At 47.7% G+C, this 20,308-nt stretch overlaps 1 protein-coding gene across 1 annotated transcript in view; it reads right to left on the minus strand.

The window, feature by feature from the left end:
* The window catches only part of mpp3a (MAGUK p55 scaffold protein 3a), an 87,529-nt gene extending 70,825 nt beyond the window's left edge, over positions 1–16,704 (minus strand). The window contains exons 1-2 of the mRNA XM_056288112.1: positions 16,668–16,704; positions 16,387–16,505 (exon numbers count right to left, since the gene is read on the minus strand). Of these exons, the coding sequence (XP_056144087.1) occupies positions 16,387–16,505; positions 16,668–16,704 (156 nt within the window). The remainder of the gene's footprint in view (positions 1–16,386; positions 16,506–16,667) is intronic.
* Positions 16,705–20,308: the final 3,604 nt, after the last annotated feature.

Raw genomic sequence — 20,308 nt, forward strand, 5'->3', positions numbered from 1 at the left:
TGGGAACTCTGAAAGGCTGTGAAGTAGTACTGACAGTGAAGCCAGAACATCAACCGAAGTTCTGTCAGGCTCACGTGGTCCCATATACACTTAGGCCCAAAGTGGAAGCAGAACTGGACTGCCTGCAAAAACTAGGTGTTATTTCCCCAGTGCAGTTCAGTAAGTGGACCACCCCCATTGTGCCAATCATGAAAAAAGGGGGATGTACGCATCTGCGGAGATTTTAAGGTAACTCTCAACCCTGCCCTTTGTGCTGAACATTATCCTATCCCCCAGATAGAAGATCTGTTTGCTTCCCTAGTGGGGGGGGGCAGCGTTTCAGCAAATTGGATCTCTCCCATGTTTACCTGCAGGTGCCAGTTCAGGAGGGCTCTCGCAGTTACCTTACCATCAACACACATAAGGGAATGTTCCACTACGACTGGCTGCCATTTGGAATAATGTCAGTGCCGTCGATCTTCCAAAGAGTAATGGACCAAGTTCTTCAGGGGCTTCTCAATGTGCACTGTTTTCTGGACGACATTTTAGTGTCTGGACGGGATGACACTGGTCATCTAAAAAACTTGGAGACAGTGCTGAGTCGCTTGGAGAACTTTGGCCTCCAGGTGCAGAAGAAAAAGTGTGAGTTTTTCAGGAACTCACTGGAATATCTGGGACACACCATCGACGCCACAGTCCTCCACAAATACCCAGAAAAACTCAGGGCTATTGCCGAGGCCCCTGCCCCAACGAATGTAAGCCAACTTCGCTCCTTTCTAGGACTGATTATTATGGCAGATTCGTCCCAACTCCCAAACATGGCAACAACACTCAGCCCCCTGCACAAACTACTGCATGCAGGGGCACAGTGGGCGTGGTCCCCAGAGTATGAAAAAGTGTTCTGCTCGACGAAAGAACAGCTCCTCTCTGAGAGAGTGTTAACTCATTATGACCCCCAACTGCCAATCGTACTGGCATGTGATGCCTCACTGTACGGAGTGGGCGCAGTGATTTCTTATGTGATGCCTGGTGGTCAAGAGAGGCCAATAACATTCGCCTCCAGAACCTTGAGCAAATCTGAGCAAAGTTATGCTCAAATTGAATGGGAGGCCTTGGGGATCATATTGGGCGTACGCAATTTTTTTGCATATCTGTATGGGCGCCATTTCACCCTTCTCACGGACCACCAGCCACTGATGACAATATTGAGCCCCAGTAAAGCCATCCTGTCTATGGCAGCTGCGAGACTGCAGCGATGGGCCCTTGTATTGGTGGCTCACAACTACACTATCCAATACAGGAGTGCAGCTGAATATGGAAATGCGGATGGCCTCTCACGCCTGCCATTGCAGGTGGATCACAAGGACAAACCAGGTTCTGTGGATACCGTGCTGTTACACCACCTGGACTCCCTGCCTGTGTGCAGCACAGATATTCACAAAGAAACAAGGTATGACCCTGTGCGTTCTCACGTGTTGGACATGGTCTTGTCAGGGCAGTTTCCAGTAGTCAAGGAATGGGACGATACACTGATGCCCTATTGCTCAAGGAGAGAGAAGCTCACCGTGATTCTAGGGTGCCTTCTGTGGGGCAACCGGGTTATTGTATCCCCAAAGATGAGACCACAACTGCTGAAAGAGCTGCATGCGGGGCACCTGGGAGTGGTTAAAATGAAAGCCGCTGATCGCAGCTACTTCTGGTGGCCGGGGATTGACGCTCAGATTGAACAGCAGGCCAAAGTGTGTCATTCGTTCCAGCACAACCAGAAGTTTCCCGCCCTCTCCCCGCTGCACTCGTGGCTGTGGCCGGGCGTGCCATGGCAGAGGGTACATGTGGATTTTGCTGGGCCAGTGGAGGGGCATATGTTGCTAGTGGTGGCTGATGCTCACTTGAAGTGGCCGGAAGTGGAACTGATGGATTCTACCACAAGCTCAAAGACTGTTCAGTCTTTAAGGGGATTGTTCAGCCGTCGTGGCCTGCCTTGAGGTTTTGGTCAGCGACAATGATCCGCAGTTCACCTCGAGTTATTTTGCAGATTTTCTCAAAGCGAATGGGGTGAAACACGTGCTCTCTGCACCCTTTCACCCAGCCACAAACGGATTGGCGGAACGTTTTGTGCAGACACTTTAGTGGTCATTGAATGCTTCCAGGGGGCAGACCACGATGCGACATCGACTGGATTCATCCCTGCTCAGCTATAGAAATGCTCCCCATACCACAACGAATGAGTCTCTGGTCAAGCTCTTCCTTCGCCGTCGTCTCTGCTCCCGCGTTGACCTCCTCAAGCCAAGTGGGGTGGCCGTGGTGGGTCAGGCACAGACAGGCCAGGAGGGTCGCAGGGCCCCATTCGCCAAAGACAAAGACTTCCCACCTGGGGACTCTGTTCTGGTGCGTGATTATAGACGGGGGGAGGAGAAGTGGATTCCAGGTGCGGTGGTGTCTCAGGTGGGGCCAGTGTCCTACATGGTAGATGTGGGATCAGGGCTACACTGGAAATGCCACACAGATCAAATGAGGGCCTGCGACCCGGAAATGTTCACGCCTGGAGAGCCACAGCAACCCGCCTCATTGGAGCAAACAGCTAAAGCCCCCACGAAAGATCCAGTGCCAATTCCCCCAGCGGGTAGGTAGAATTCCTCCCCACAAAGTCACTCAGTCCCACAAATGGAGCCAGTAAACTCGGGGCCAACAGAAGTATCGGTTTAGGCTGATGCAGAGCCCTAGAAAGAGAGAGTTACGTCAATGAGGGGTCAGGACGCGAGAGGGTCACGTGGTTCATGTAGCCGCCGAATAGTTCCAAACGAAGCTTGGCGGGTCATTTAAATGAACTGCTTAGCCGCGATTTCTGGTAACTACTAACCAATATTTTCAGATTTTTACATTTATATATAGATATAGATATATTCCAACGTGACACATATTCTATGCGCACTGTTTGGAACTATCCGGGGCTTCCATGATCCGCCATTGCTGTTAAATAATTGGCCCATTGACGTCTACGGAGTTGACGTAACTCTCGCTTTCTAGGGCTCTAGGCTGATGCTCTCCCAGAGACTGTTGCCTCAGAGACTGTCAGGAGATACCCTACACGGGAAAGAACAACCCCAGACCGCCTCAGTCTGTAATGGACTTCGGGTTAAAGGGGCACTCGCCACACTAGGTTAGTTATTGAGTTGGGCAGTTTACCGCCGCTCACCCAGGTTGTGTAACATGTGCAATTCCTGTTTTTTATGTTTTTTTCTTTAATGCAAGTGATAGTAGGATGTTTTGAGTTGTGTTATCTGTTTTAAAGTATTCCGTGCTGTTCTGCAGCAATACTCGGGTGGTATTCAGGAGATATAAATAGGCATCCATGTTTTTCGGGGGACTCCGACCTAAATAAGTGGGAAAGAGATGTGATGTATTTTGTGTTTGTCTGCTCTGGACACTTCCCTAGGGTGTGGTTAGAGGGCGCCAGTGTTTATATTGTAGTCCGGATATCGCCACAGCCGGGACGCGAACCCGTGTCTCCCACTCCGAAAGTGACAACGTTAACCAGTCGACTAAAGGGTCCGACCCGCTCGTCAAGGACCAACGTGTCGACTTATCCATGCACGTTACACTACCCCTCTCCTTTGGGAAGCGCGTCCCCGCGCTTAAGCATATCAGCTCCCTCACGCCTCTGGGCGCACGCGCCTCCGATGACCTCACGGTCTCACTATCCCACTTCTGACACCAATGTAGCGAATTCAGGGGGGCAGCCCGGGGACCGCCACAGCCGGGACGCAAACACATGTCTCCCACTCCGCAAGCGACGACGTTAACCAGTCGACTAAAGGGTCCGACCCGTTAGTCAAGGACCAACGCGTCTACTTATCCATGCACGTATATATGGGGCATCACTGTTTCCGGGTTGTCTTATTCTGCACTCTCTCTCTCTGGAATAAAGTCGGATCACAGCACAATGAAAGTCCGCTTCGCTCCTGTTATTTTATTACGTACTTCAAGTTTAGTACAGAGAAGTCGGTGACTTCCGTCTGTGAATCTAACACACTTAGCTTAGCGTTAGCTTCTGTCTGGCACGGCTTGGTAGATCGAACAACTTTCAGATTCAACATTGTACTTTGAGGTAGTCCAATTATTCGCTCAAATGTTCAGTTTAAGGTTTTTATCTCATTTGACTGGCAAAACTTGAAGTTCTCGTGTAAATTTAGGGGCAATTTAGCGAGAGCTTAGAAACGGCTGCTTGCCCGGTTCGCCATCTTCCGGAACCGGCAATCCCAACTCCAGCGCAGGAATGTCACCACAGATCAACCTGGCGGTCATAGACTTAATCATCACTGTGTGAACTCATTTGGCAAGGGCTTGAATGTCACAGACTCTCATTCATATAAGTCCCGTATTCTAGCTTTAAATAGCCTGTATTGTCCACCCACTAGATGGCAGTGTATGCACTCATTGTATAATGCAGACTTCCCAAAGTGAGCCAAAGGATATGCATGCTATATTGGAAATATCCCTGAGAGCACAATTTATGTGAATATGAAAAACGTAATGAGAAATGTTTAAGGTAATACATGATTTTTTTTTTTGCCATATAGGCATAGATGACATCAGAGGATATAGAATACTTCGGGAGTTGGTAACACAATTTGGAGAAACGTGAGATTGTGGTGGACACGTATTGGGGATAGAATTCACCCCAGGAACTAAGGGTTAAGTCAGGGTTGCCCTGGCAGGTTAACGCAGGGTTAAGTTATGGTTGTTCGGCCAGTTTTCTGGTTATTCTTGCCGCCTCCGCTCAGTCGAGCTGTGGTTTTGTTGTCTCTCTGATTTACCGTTGATTAAAGAAAGTTGCCTACACGGCTAAAGTGTGAACCTACGGTCTTCTCCGTTCCTTCGGCTCTACACTGGTGACCGAACGCCGTTGCAATTAAACTGCCGGTGTTTTGGGAGTCTTCCGCGGCTACATGGTTCGAGCAGGCTGAGGCACAGTTCGCGCTCAGAGACATAACAGCAGACGAGACCAGGTACTACTACATAGCGGCAGCGCTGGGGTGCGCTACGGCTTCCAGGATAAGCGGTTTCATAACCAACCCACCGGCCGATGGTCAATACGCCGCACTTAAAAATCTCCTCCTTGAAACTTTTGAACTGTCAACAACGGAGAGAGCACGTCGCCTCTTCGCAATTCAGGGCTTGGGAGATGGCAAACCATCGGAGCTAATGAGCAGGATGTTAAATCTACTGGGTCAAGAAAAGCCATGTTTCCTGTTTAAGGAGCTGTTTCTGCGCAACATGCCGCCCCACGTCCAGACTGCGCTCGCTAACTCCACCATCACTGATCCCCGTGAGCTGGCAAAGGAGGCTGACCGATTCTTCGTCGCTACACAACGTTCCTCCCATGCCGGGGTGCTGGCTCCTACCTTCACTGGCCCCCCGCCGACATCGCGGGCGTGGCCCGACAGTGGCGCCACAGCATCAGACTGCTACAAGCCCTCTGGACTCTGTATGTACCACGCTCGATTTGGTGCGAAAGCTAAACGGTGCCGTTCCCCCTGCAACTACAGGCCGACGGGAAACGAGAGGGCCAACGCTCAGTAGTGGCCATGAGTGTTGGCGATACGAGCAGGCGATTTCTCTGTGACACGGGCGCACAGAGAAGCGTGCTCCCTGCTACTGACGTCGACATCATGGGCGGGGACCGGGGCCCCCAGTTGGCGACGGCTGACGGCAGCCCTATCCACACCTACGGCGTGCGGTCTGTATGTAGCACACTTGATAAGAATGACACTTACAAGGGCTGGTGTTTTTGTTGTTTTACTCCATCTGTCAAATAGACATTACAGAGGACACGTTTTCAGAGCATGGCTCACTATACGAACGGCAACACTCATCTGACGACTCTATGTCCCAGAGTGCACGGCGAGAGCCAGCACTACGTCACACAGGCTAGAAGCAATTAACCTGCAGTGCCCTCCTGTGGCGAGAACCGGCTATCACAACAACACAGCAGACAATTCTCCTCTTTACTATTAGTGAGTGGTCAATGAAGGTAAGTATATAAAATAAAAAATAGATGGGGGGCTACTAAATCCCAAGTACCCCACACTCTCCCCTCAAAAAGATAATGGCGTCCCGACATAACAAATCTACCAGTCCACATTGCATAACTTTTCATTGAAAAGATAGGTTATTACTAAGCAGGAGTCAATCTGGATACTGTACTGTAATCAGTCATAACATATAACACACATCTCCTATTAATGGTATATGTTTGCAGTAAATAATGTGCACTTGAATCCACTGCTTCGTCCGTCTTGAGGCCGGGGAGCTATAGTATCTGACTAAAAGCAAATAACTTTGTAATAGTAATATCCCTGGTGGTAACAGGTGTGTTCTAAAACCCCAATGCTACAGTAACTCTGTGTCTGGTGATCACAGGACAACTAAAATCACATAGCTATAACAATTGTAACATGTCAAAAGTTTTTTTGTTTTTTTGTTTTTTTTGTTTTTTTGTTTTTTTTGTTTTTTTTTTCATTTATTTATTTATACTGAGTTGTCTGATTTGCTTATCTACCAGACACACTAGGCTGCCCTAGTCTGTGATAAGTAAACACTGGTGTAGGTTTTCTATTTCTCAAAGGATATGCTTTTTCTCTGGCAGGCTGCACAGCTTCCCCTGGAGGAGGCTGCAAGGCATCTTCTGGTGGAGGCTGCAAGGCATCTTCCAGGCTCTTGTCGTCATCGGGCTCATCCTCTTCTTCAGCTCCAGATGTCTCGCCATTCTCTGACACTGTCCCATTGTCCTCTATTGTTGCAGGCTGCTCCGCAAAATCCTCTTCATCTTGACCGTCTCTTTCCTCCGGATAGAACTCCAAGGCATCTGGGCTCAGCTGACTCTGGATCCGCTCACTGGCTCTGACTGTTGGTCGTCCCACGATGCATCTCCAGTTATCCTCATCATCTGAGTCACTGTCCTGTTCCTGGTTCCACTGCATTTGTCTGTCTGTCTTCTTTCTCTCCCGTCTAGGTTTCACAGGTAAGTCCTCTTCTCTTGGTTCCACCGGCAGGAAGTCGCATGGCAGAAGAAGGTTCCTATGCATGATTCTGGTTCGTCCTTTTCCATTCTCCGGCTTCAGCTCATACACAGGGCTGTCGGCGTGCTTCCTCTGTGTTACTACATGCACCTGGTCCTCCCAGAATGGTCTTAATTTCCCCGGTCCTCCTTTCTCGTTCAGGTTGCGGATGAGAACCCTGCATCCGGGATACAGCTCTGTCCCGTGGGCCTTTTTGTCGTATAGTGTTTTGTTTCTGGCCCCCTCCTTCCGTGCTGTCTCTGATGCTAGGCGATAGGCGTCATTCATGCGGGCCTTCCACTTCTCTGCATATTCTTGAGGGGATAGTGCCTGGTCCTTTGCTCTAAGGCCAAACATCAGGTCAATGGGAAGTCTTGGATTTCTGCCGAACAACAGATAGTAAGGTGCAAATCCGGTCGCTTCATTTCGGGTGCAGTTGTATGCATGTATCACCTTTGGGAGTGACGCTTTCCAATCCGTTTTCGCAACCGCTGGCAGGTTTCTCAGCATCGCCAGAACCGTTCTGTGGAAACGCTCGACCTGACCATTTCCTTGCGGGTGATACGGTGTTGTGTGAGAACCCCTGACTCCACTGTACTCCTGCAGCTTGGCGAAGAGCTTATTGTCAAACTCCTTCCCTTGGTCATGGTGCAGCGTCGCCGGGAAACCAAATCTCAGCACAAAGTCCCCGAATACCTTCTCTGCGGCGGTCTTGGCAGCTTTGTTTCTGCATGCATAGGCTTGAACAAAACGGGTAAAGTGGTCCATAACCACCAGTATATACTCGTACCCTCCCTTACACTTCTCTAAGTGTAAGAAGTCAATGGAGACCATCTCAAATGGGTGTGTGGTCACGATGTTGGTGAGAGGGGCTCTGGTTGGTTTGTTGGGGCGCTTGGTCTTCAGGCAGCTACACACCTGTGTGATGTAATGTTCCACATCTTTCTGCATGTGAGGCCAATAGAAACGGTCCCTCAACAGGTGCAACACCCTCTCCACGCCTAGATGGCCCAGGTCTCTGTGCAGTTCTTTATATACCAGCTCATGGAACTTTTTCGGCAGGACTAGCTGAGTTCGGGTAGCTGTTTTCCGGCGCAGGATGCCATCATCATCAAGGCACAGCCGATGCTTCTCTCTCATGAGTGTCGCAACACCCCTGCTCGCACACTGTGTTTTTCCCCGAGGCCACTGATTGGAGGTTATGTACTTCAGCACCTCTCCAATGACAGCATCCTCCCTCTGGGCGTCTCTCACCGTCTGACTGGGTATCTCTGCCACAGGTGATGTATGTTCCTTCTCAAACTCGGCTAGTGCTGTGGCTATGGTTACCGGACACATCCAAGGCTCAGCTCTCTCCAGCTGTACTGACAGCGCCTGGGTCACACTGTTCATGACCTCGGGGTGTACTTCTTGTGAACAGGTCTGCATGTACTGCTCCATCGGCATGCGTGAGAGGCCATCTGCGTCCCCATTGGCTCGTCCAGGCCGGTACTTGATAGAGAACTGGAAATCGGCTAACTCTGCTACCCACCTGTGGGTGGTCGCATTCAGTTTGGCTGTCGTGAGCACATAGGTGAGGGGATTATTGTCTGTGTAGACAGTGAATGATGGAGCGTGGTAGAGGTAATCTCTAAATCTCTCACATATGGCCCATTTCATCGCGAGGAACTCCAACTTCCCTGAGTGGAGATGGTAGTTCTTCTCAGGAGTTGTCAGTGTCCTAGACCCATACGCGATGACTGCCAGCCCACCCTGTGACTGTCTTTGATACAATACTGCCCCGAGGCCCTCTCGTGACGCGTCGCAGTGAAGGATAAAGGGCTGTTCAAAGTCTGGGTAGCCCAACACTGGTGGCTGGATGAGGAATTCAATCAACTGACAGAGGACCTGTTGGTGTTCAGCTGTCCACTTAACTGGGTGAGAGGAGGGCAGATGGTCTCGGGAGCCCTTCCTCCCCTTGTCCTTTCTCTTTTGTTTGAGCTTCCCCGCTGCTGTCTTCTCTGGGGTGAGGAGGTCATAGAGAGGCCTTGCGATTCGGGAGAAGTTAGGTATGTAGGGCCGGTAATACGAGATGAATCCCAGCATCTTCCTGAGCTCTCCGATGGTCGTAGGTTCTCTCTCCTTCAGTGCCTGGACCGGGGCCACATCAGCGGGGTCCATTGTGTATCCATCCTTGGTCACAAGCCTTCCCAGGAACCTTACTTGGTTTTTGAAGAGTTCACATTTTCTTGCCGTCAGCTTGATTCCATGGCTTCTGTAGCGGTGCAGTACTCTTCTCAGGTGCTGGAGGTGTTCGTCGAATGTGGTTGAGTGGACCAGGTTGTCATCTAAATACGGCTGACAAATGTTGTCCCTCAGCCCAATCAAACATTCCTCCATGGACCTCTGGAACTCTGCTGGTGCTGAGGACAGTCCGAAGGGAATTCTCACCCATTCATATAATCCCCACGGGGTGATGAATGCAGTCAGTGGACGGCTGGACTCCTCAAGAAACCCCTGGTGATATGCCTTCCCCTGATCCAAGACAGAAAACCAGGCACTCCCCTTCAGGCTGTCGAGCATATCCTGGATGCGTGGTATTGGATGGCGGTCTGGGATGGACCTCTTGTTCAACTCACGGTAGTCACAGCAGAGGCGGAGGCTCCCATCCTTTTTCCGCACACACACGATTGGGCTTGAGTAGGGTGATTTTGACTTAGTTATCCAGCCTCTGTTCAGTAAATCCTCGAGGTATTCCTTCACTTCTTTATGAAGAGGCTTTGGGACTGATGTGTATGTCCGCTTCACCGGTGTGGTGTCACTCAGGCGGATCTTGAGCTGGAGTGATGGAATAGTCCCCACATCATGGTCATCGCGTGCGAACACACTACTCTCCTCCCGCAGTAGCTCTCTCACCTGCAGTTGTTGTTCAGGTGTCAGGTGGTTCAGAGGGACAGGCGGGTCCCATAGATCTTCCTCCTGGTGTTCCGTCTTGACATCACCTGGCCCTTTCAGCTTTGTTGTGTCTCTAATCACAGGTCTTCGTTCTGTACCTGTTGTGGAGGTCCCTGGGATGACTGGGTTCACTGTACTAGTCCCATCCACATCCAACGGCTTCACGGCGGCAGGGTAGATGGCTCTAGTTCTTTGGGTCTGCCCCAGGGGAGTCCGTGGCGGCAGTGTGATGTCATGAGCTGTGACGTTAGTCACTGGGACAGCGATGCGTGACCAGGTTCCCTTCTGTAAACATACAATGTTTTCATCCACCTTCAGGCCCTCTGGCCACTTTGGGTTCACATTAGGCTCAAAGAGGACGTTCTGGTCTGCTTGGAGGGGCCCTGCTCTAACACCACACTTAACAATCTTTGTCTGGCCCGCCGGAATAGTCATGCTTTCTCGGCCCACTTTAACCATCCCCTCACCTTCCATATCATCTTGGCTGTTTATCAGCTTCACGAGGACTTCAGCCTTCTTGTAGTCAACCGCGAACGCAATGCTTAGTGCCTTTGTGATTACACCTGATGGCTGTCCAGCTCCAGACTCTAACAGGTGTTCAATTACATTGTAACCGATGATCGGTTCTTCTGCGGTGCCCTGGTGTGTGGTTACTAGTATTGGCACAGTGAGTTCCATTGGTGGAGTCTGAGTGGTGCTATTCGGTGCTAACTGGACAGTCACTTCCACCCATCCAGAGAAAGGAATGGTTGTCTGGTTTGCTGCTTTACCAGTCAGGGTGCCAGGGCCAAGGATCTCTTCTGTGCTTCTCACCTTGGTGTGTGGGAGATGTTTTCTCCTCCATTCTTCACTGATTAGGCAGACCTGCGACCCGGTATCCCACAATGCCTGTGTGGCTACACCATCAATGTAACAGTTTATCATGTATTTCTTTCCAATTAGGTTCAGCAGCTGTGACTGGCGTTTTGAGGAGATATGACTCACTGTGGGTGCTTGCTGTTCCCGCCCTGCCTCGTCTCGCTGTCGGGCAGACACTCTGGCTTCTAGTAGTTGAATACTGTCGTCGATGAGCTTGCTGGTGACAGTACAGCTAGACGTGTCTACCTGCTCCGATTTTTCAGGCCTCTGAGCTCTACACCCTCTTGAAAGATGGCCACTCTGTCCGCATTTGAAACAGTGGTTGCACTGGTCGCCCCTTTCACTGTCTTGACAGGCTTTGCATCCGCGCTTCCTCACAGGCTGCTGCTGACGAGAAGGTCTTTGGCCAGAGGAGTGGTTCATGGCTTTTCTCATCTGTTCCATTTCTCCTTTCAGCTGTTGGATTATCTCGTAGAACGCAGACTCCTTTTGGTTCCCTGCCTGTGTCTTAAGGGCATTCACACTCGCGGATGTTGATGGCGACGACTCCTGACCCCCGACCACTGCAGCTTCCGCTCCTCGATACTGATGTGCCTCAGCTCGCACTTCCCGCACTCTGGTTTCCTTACTGTGGGAGCTCTTCTTGAATTTCCGCTGTCTCTCTGACTCGAAACTTGCGGCCTCTATCATCTTAACAATGAGAACATCATCAGTAGTTGCTTGATCATCGAGATAGCTCTTGAGCTGATATTTTACCTGGTCACTCACTAGCCCAGTTCCCACAGCTCTTAGGAACTTCTTCTGTATCAGTTCAGGGCTGTATTGTTCATCAGAGCCAGGCTCTCTCGCTGCTGCTAAGAGTCTCTCTTTACATGCTATGGCTCGGAACAGGAAGTTCTGTGGTGACTCCTGACTGTCCTGTGTGATGTTGATTAGTCGGTGATATAGGTCCACAGAGCTATCCTCTTTGAAATGGCCGTTCAGAATGGTCCTCAGCTGAGGGAGGGTGAGTTCGGTTTTGATCTCTAACAAGTCACGGAGAGTCAGCCCAGGGCTGATGGCTCGGATTACAGCCTCTATTATCTCCAACTCGCTGTGGCCTTTTCTCACCCCCATATCAATCTGATGCGTAAGATTTATATAAGACAACTTGTCTATCTGCCCCCGTTCTCCTATTTGGCCATTTATCTTAAAGTCTCTGCGTATGGTCACTTCAGGGGGTTGGATTACTGACGGGATTGGGTTTGAAGGTTGACTAGGTCTACTGGGTTCTTTAAGACTTAGTTTCTCACTGAGGCGTGATATCTCTTCCTCAAGCGCTTTTGTGGATGCAGTAAAGCTGGACTGTAAGGCCTGATATTGTTCATGTAAGCTTGCCAATTCAGCAGCATCCTTGTTAGTACTGTCTGCACCTGCACCAGTATGTGACTCCGCCCCTCTCTGCTTCATTTCACTAGAGAGGTCCACTAGTCTGGACAGAAACTGACGTGCTACCTCTTCATCCTCCTTCTCAATTGCTTCATCCACAGTTTCACTAATAAGTCTGATCAGCGCATGCCTCTTTGTCTGGTTTTCAGTGGGGACTTTAGCAATAACACACACCTCTTTTAACTGGTCCAGCCCTAACTGCAGGAGGGTCTCACTCAGCCTGTCTTGCAGTTGCTCAAGCTCCAGTTCCATTGTTGGTCACGTGTTCTCACTCCGCTCCCCACTTCTTCTCCTGACAATGGTGGCAATGGCGCTGATCCCGGGTTTCGGCACCAATATTTGTAGCACACTTGATAAGAATGACACTTACAAGGGCTGGTGTTTTTGTTGTTTTACTCCATCTGTCAAATAGACATTACAGAGGACACGTTTTCAGAGCATGGCTCACTATACGAACAGCAACACTCATCTGACGACTCTATGTCCCAGAGTGCACGGCGAGAGCCAGCACTACGTCACACAGGCTAGAAGCAATTAACCTGCAGTGCCCTCCTGTGGCGAGAACCGGCTATCACAACAACACAGCAGACAATTCTCCTCTTTACTATTAGTGAGTGGTCAATGAAGGTAAGTATATAAAATAAAAAATAGATGGGGGGCTACTAAATCCCAAGTACCCCACATGTAGAACTGTGTTTTGGTGGACAACGTTTCACGTGGGAGTTCGTCATGGCCAATGTAACGCTTCCCCTCCTCGGAGCTGATTTTTTGTGCGCTTACGGTTTGCTAGTGGACATTCAGAACAGCCGTCTGGTCGACGCCTTAACCTTCTCCTCCTTCGCATGTACGCGGGGGGAAGCGGCCTATGCAGGTCTAGCCAACTCTCTCTCAGAGGCAGACAAGTTCAACCGCCTCCTCGCTGAGTTCCCTGACCTCACCCAGCCTACCTTCTCTGCACCCACCGCTAAGCATGGGGTGGAGCATCACATTGCTACGAAGGGGCCCCCGGTCTACGCCAGAGCCAGGCGTCTCGACCCCGCCAAACTCGCCATTGCCAAGTCTGAGTTCGAGCACCTGGAACGCATGGGGATCATCCGTTGCTCTGACAGCCCGTGGGCGTGCCCACTCCACATCGTCGCTAAGCCTGATGGAGGTTGGCGCCCATGCGGGGACTACCGCCGACTAAATGACGCCACCATGCCCGACCGCTATCCTGTCCCGCATATCCAGGACTTTTCTGCAAACCTGTCTGGCAAACGCGTCTTCTCAAAAGTCGACCTGGTCCGTGGTTATCATCAAGTTCCCGTGCACCCCTCGGACATCCCCAAGACAGCGGTGACTACCCCATTCGGCCTATTTGAATTCCTACGAATGACATTTGGACTCAAAAACGCGGCCCAGTCCTTTCAGCGGCTGATGGATTCAGTGCTCCGTGGCCTTCCTTTCATCTTCGTCTATTTGGACGACATACTCATCGCCAGCGCCTCCGAGGAAGAACACCTGTCCCATCTTCACGCCCTCTTCACACGCCTCAGCCAGCATGGGCTGATCGTCAACCCGGCGAAGTGCCGGTTCGGGCTGACGGCCATTGATTTCCTCGGGCACCGCATCACTGGGGACGGGGCGGTCCCCCTGCCCTCAAAGGTGGAAGCGGTGGCGGCCTTTCCGCGCCCCCTAACCGCTCGTGCGCTCAGAGAGTTCATCGGGATGGTGACATTCTACCACCGCTTCATTCCCCGAGCCGCCTTTATCATCCGGCCACTGTACGAGGCGCCGAAAGGCAAGTCCCCCAACCAGGCGGTCTCCGTTCCTTCGGCTCTACAAGATAGTCAAAACACGTGATATTCCCTGAATGTTTCAATTCAGTCTACTGTTATCAGGGTACTGGTTTATTTTATTTGTACGTCCAGCAAAAAGTGCGAAACATTACAGCAGTCAAATTAAAATGTAAAAACAGAATAAAAAAGTAAAGTAGCAATTAAACACTGGTGCCATAAGTTTAAGAAATCTCAGCTACTCTGCAGATGTCCATTTTGTCTGGAGCAATTGTCTTAGCATTGCTATTAAACATTCCTTTCAAATTAAATGTAATGTTTGCAGTAGTCATACAATGCAGTAAAATTAAATGACATTTAGGCAGTACTGTTCCAGGCAAAACAGCAGAGACCACCCAAAAGAATCTCAGGCCCAGATGGTCTGGGCTTTGCCCCAGACAGTGTCAACTCTTAGAAGAAGAAAAAACCCTGGTAGTGGCAGCATCACGCTTTGGGGCTGCTTTACCTAAGCCAGAACTGGGGCTTTACTCAAGGTGGGGGGAATTATGAATAGTTCCAAGAACCAGTCGGGTTTGGCATGAAACCTTCATGTGTCTGCTGGAAAGCTGAAGATGAAGAGGAATTTCAGCATGACAATGACTCAAAGCATACATCCAAATCAACAAAGGAATGACTGCACCAAAAGAAGATTGTTTTGGAATGACCCAGCCAGAGCCCAGACCTGAATCCTGTTGACAATGTGTGGGGTGACCGGAAGAGGGCTGTGCACAGCAGATGCCCTCACAATCTGATGGATCCACAATGTTTGTGTAAGGAAGAGTGGGAAAATATGGCCAAGCCAAGATGTGCCAAGCTGAGGGACTCTTACCCAGAAAAGACTGACTACTGTAATAAAAGCAAAAGGTGCTTCAACAAAGTATTAGTTTAGGGGTACGCACACGTATGCAACCAGGTTATATAGTATTTTTTCCCCCAAAAGATTTCACTTTTTTTTACATTTGGATTTCATGGGTTGCAATTTCACATTAAAGATGGAAAAAAGTCTGACATGATTTATCTTGGTTTCTTTTTTTTTTACATCGCAACAACCTGCCAATTTTACAGGGGTGTGTAGACCTCTTACATCCACTGTACATGAAAAATTATATTTGTATGCAGTGAGTTACCTGTAGAATTAATTTGTGTGTTCAGTTCACTAATATTGTAGATCAGTGGCTCAGTTACATATGTAGCCCGTGGAATTAGATACCACACAGGACACAATTACTTCCGGGGTTCTTGTAGCTTTAATTTTATTGTTTGAACCTTCGAATGCAGATCGTTTTACTGAGTGCATAAATTCCTGTGTCTTTCGAGCAAACGGCTCATAAATGTTCACAGATGTGGCAAGTTTAACAGAAAAGATTTTAAAAGGAAAATAAATACAAAATACAACATACGGTGCAAAATACGGCAGTGGACTATGTATGTTAAACAGGGTTTAACAAAGACATGTGGAACTTCCTGAAGATCGCGCAACTTCTCACTCTGTCAGTTACCTTGTCATGCCTGCAATGGCGAACAGTGGTCGACGGCTCGCGCCGAAAATCACCGAACATCAACTCCAGTAGCGTCCTTACTTACTGCGGAGTCAGAGCACCGTCACACCGCAATCTTCAGGTGCTCCACACAAGAAAAAAAAGAAAGAATACCCAAGATGCACTTGGATAACTTGCACGGAGTTACAATAAAAGTCCGCAACACTGCCACTTACTGGTCAAAACATGCAATGACAACCAAAACTATAAAAATACACTCACAATCTGCTTCACAATTTAACTACATCAAATGACATTTTACATGGCTTGACAGTGTAACAATTACATATATTAACAGTTAAACTATACTAAATTTAAGTGGAAAATCATTTAACATATTTAACAGATTTACCACCCGGCTACACATATTTTACCCATTTCCAGATGACAATATGCAACTACGATGTTGGCTTTTTTTTTTCTGGGTTGTGATCAACAAATACAAGCAAACATTATGTACAAGAAATTTGTAGGTACATTTATGACAGGAGCTGAAGGACAGGATAGTGAAGTTACAGTTAACTAGTCCAATCTGATCCTGACTCAGATGATGTGCGCTTGTAAACTACTTTAGTGCTTATCATCCATAATTCCATGTATGTATCTAAGTAAAGTTTTTGCTGGTAAATATAGGGAAGGACAGGTGAAAACTCCCTCCAAGATTTTCCCCTCAACATTGTGACAAATTAATTGATAGAATATAAAGTATAATGGAACTCATTATAACATCCTTGATGTAATTAAAGTATGCATGTTTGACCATTTTTGTCTCACCTTCATCAGGTATCCCAGGCTTCTTTCACTGAAGACGTCCTTAAGGAACACCATGTCTTCTTTGTGATTGGCATCAGGACGTAACTGGGAGGTCAGCAGAGCCAGAGTTTCATGGAGCCCTACATGGTGGTGGAGACCCAAAAAGAAATAAGGAAAGTAGAGGACATGAGAGGATGGAGTCGACTTAAGAAATATAAACAGCTGCAGCCTGAATGGCTCTGCTTGTGTGGGAAACTGCATCAAGTAAAATCTCTTAGCATATGAATACTAATTCATCTCACCCGCACCCGCTGTTAGGACCGGCATGGTTTCTCTCATGGGTCAGTGAGGAGGAGATTCCTGGAGGAGAGAATAGGACAAATAATGAAAACTATGCCCATATCCTCACACTCTGACTGATGAACATGTCCTCCGTGTCTGTGAATCCAAAGTCAAAGATGTGCTTGATTTTATGTTGTCGTTGTGTGAAGGTGGAGTAGAGTGTATTGTATATGACAGATGTACAGACAGTCATAGTGAACCACTAATTTATGCTTATATATGATCACCCTTGACTACACATTTATTTGTGTGTGTGTGTGTGTGTGTGTGTGTGTGTGTGTGTGTGTGTGTGTGTGTGTGCATATCTATGTATGAGCCCTTATTGTGTATATATTTAAGTCAGTGCATGCCATTATGCTAGTCAAGTCAATTTCATTTGTATAGCCCATTATCCCAAATTCAAAATTTGCCTCAGGGGGCTATACAGCAACACAGCATCCTGTCCTTACACCCTCGCATTGGATAAGGGACAACTCCCTAAAAAACCTTTAACAGGGAGAAGAAAAAAAAGGGAGAAACCTCACGGAGAGCAACAGAGGAGGGATCTCTCTCCCAAGACAGACAACGTGCAATGGATGTTGTGTTTACACAATTTACAGAATGCAACATTAAAAGAGGATAAGCAGAATTATCATGGAATTATAGAATATACAAAGAATATGATGAGGAGGATGCCAGGCAGTGTCCAGATACCACACATCAGTATGACAGAAGCATATAACATTGAAAGAGGATATGGATTTATTACATTTACACACACACACACACACACACACACACACACACACACACACACACATATATATATATATATATATATATATATATATATATATATATATATATATATATATATATATACACACACACGTTTGCACACAGCGAACAAATCAAACTTATCTTATGCTAATCTATTATTTTCTCTACATGCCAAGCAGTGTCCAGGTGATGACCACTATCACCATGGAGAACTGGGAGGAGGACAGATGCGCACAGGGGAGATTCACATCACCCCATTCACACAAACAGGAGATGAGAAACGAGAAGACATCATTCAGAGAGAGACATAAGACTTGAGAGAACAGTTTGCAATAGTCAATGATCTATACTCTATTATCTCGTTGACAGAACAGTTTGTAAATTTATTGAGACAGAAACTGACCCACCATGCAGTACAGGTTGGAAAGTATTCAATTTTAAAGGCAACTAATTGCAGGTTAAGGCAAAAAGATGAGTTGTTGATTCATTTATTTTATTTTCCCCCTTTTTCTCATCCAGGTGGTTTAGCAGTCTATTCTGTTGCCTACCAACACAGGGATCACCGGTTTCAAACAGCCATGTCTGTGGGTGGTAAAACGGATGTGGGTATGTGTCCTGGTCACTGTACTAGCGCCTCCTCTGGCCAGTCGGGGCGCCTGTTCGGGGGGGGGGCTGGGGGAATAGCGTGAGCCTTCCATGCACTTCATCCCCCTGGCGAAACTCCTCACTGTCAGGTGAAAAGAAGCAGGTGGCGACTTCATTGGAGGAGGCATGTGGTAGTTTGCAGCCCTCCCCGAACCGGCAGAGGAGGTGCAGCAGTGACCAGGACGACTCGGAAGAGTGGGGTAAATGGCCAATATAATTGGGGAGAGAGCGAGAGAAAAACAAAGATGAGTTGAAGTTTGGATTTAAAGGACTCAACACACTCCGATTGTCTGACGGCAGGAGGCAGGTTATGCCACAAGAACAGAGCCGGATAGGAAAAGGCCCTGCCACCAGCTTCTTTTTATCTTTGCATACTCACAGGAGCCCTGTATTTTGAGAACAGAGAGCTCGAGATAGAATCTACGGTTTAAGGAGATCAGACAGATAAGATGAGGTAAGCCCATTTACGACTTTATCAGTCAGCAGAAGCACCTTGAAGTCTGATGTAACATTGCTAGGAAGCCAATGAAGGGAGGCAAGAATTCGTGTAATTTACTCAAATTGTCTAGTTTTAGTTAGGATTCTAGCTGCAGGATTTGAACTGTCTGAAGATTTTTAGTACTGTAATGTGGCAGACCTGAAGACAGAACATTACAGTAATCAAGTCTGGATGAAACAAATACATGTATTAGAGTCCCTGCATCAGCCATGGACAGGGAAGACAGAATTTTGTTACGTAAGTGGAAAAAAGGCACTCTTGTTGAGTTCTTTAATATGCTTATCAAAGGAAAGGCTGAAATCAATGTAACACCAAGATTTTTGGCTGCCATACTTTATTGGCTGCCATACCTTATTTGATCTAATTGGTGTTTTTGTCTAGCAGGGCCAATGACCAGCATCTCGGTATTATCCGAAGTTAAAAGCAGGAAATTTAGTGACATTCAATTTTTCACAACAGCCAAGCAGGCCTCTAAATTAATCATTTGAGTACAATCATCAGCCCTTATAGGCACACACAGCGGAGTATCATCCACATAGCAATGGAAATTTATTCCGGGACTGCATACATTTTGGCTAAGAGGTGAAATATAAAGAGAGAAAAGTAGAGGGCCAAGAACCGAACCCTGAGGTATGCCATATTTAACATCAGAGAATTCGTTGTAATATTATTATAGCAGACTCAATGTGTTCTTCCATGCAAGTATGTCTTATTTATAGTTCAGGTAAAAAAATTAAGGAAAGTTATGTCAGTTCATCTGGACATAATGGTTATTGAGTGACACATATAATCACTCATCTAAGTGATCTCTTCAGTCTTAACTGACTGCAGGTATCCCCACCCTTATGAATGTGTGGTGATAGGGGATACGGGTGGGGATACCTGCAGCCTGCAGTCAGTTGAGACTGAAGAGATCAATACATGAGTGATGGAACGTTTCTCTCAATAAACGTTGGGTCCAGATTAACTGATTCAATTTTCTTTGATTTCAGATAAGTAGGATTTAAGCCAAGATAGAGCTAAACCATCCATCCATTATCCAAACTGCCACCAGGGTCGCAGGGATGCTGGAGCCTATCCCAGCAGTCACTGGGTGGCAGGCAGGGAGACACCCTGGACATGCCACCAGACCATCACAGAGCTAAACCAGAGACACCGAAATTTCAATGTATTATGTCTAACAGTATATGGTGATCAATGGTGTTAAAGGCTTCACTGAGGTCCAGTAGTAGAAGCACAGAGGTGGAATCAGAGTAGAAGATCATTGAACACTTCAGGTAGAAGATGATTCAACACTCTGGTCAGAGCAGTTTCAGTGGAGTGACAGGTCCTGAAAGCCAATTGAAAAGCCAATTCATATAGATAGTTTTTTTCTATATGGGTCAAAAGTTGTTGATACACAACTCTCTCTAGTACTTTAGAAAAGAATGGAAGATTAGAGACTGATCAATAGTTATTAAGAGACTATGGCTTGAGGAGCATTTTTTGAAGTAGAGGTTTGACCTCAGCTGTCTTAAAACTGCTGGGAACAGTGCCGTTAGTAAGTGATAAATTAACAAAGTCTAGTATTGTAGATTCCAGAGAAGGCCAGAGGTCTTTAAAAAAGTTTTGCTGGTAAAGGGTCAAGGGTCAACTCTTGTTCCGGATTACAGGCCAATATCCATTCTCCGAGCACTATCTAATTATTGTAAAAAAATA

This window comes from Lampris incognitus, chromosome 10 (assembly GCF_029633865.1).
Source record: "Lampris incognitus isolate fLamInc1 chromosome 10, fLamInc1.hap2, whole genome shotgun sequence".
Classification (NCBI taxonomy): Eukaryota; Metazoa; Chordata; class Actinopteri; order Lampriformes; family Lampridae; genus Lampris; species Lampris incognitus.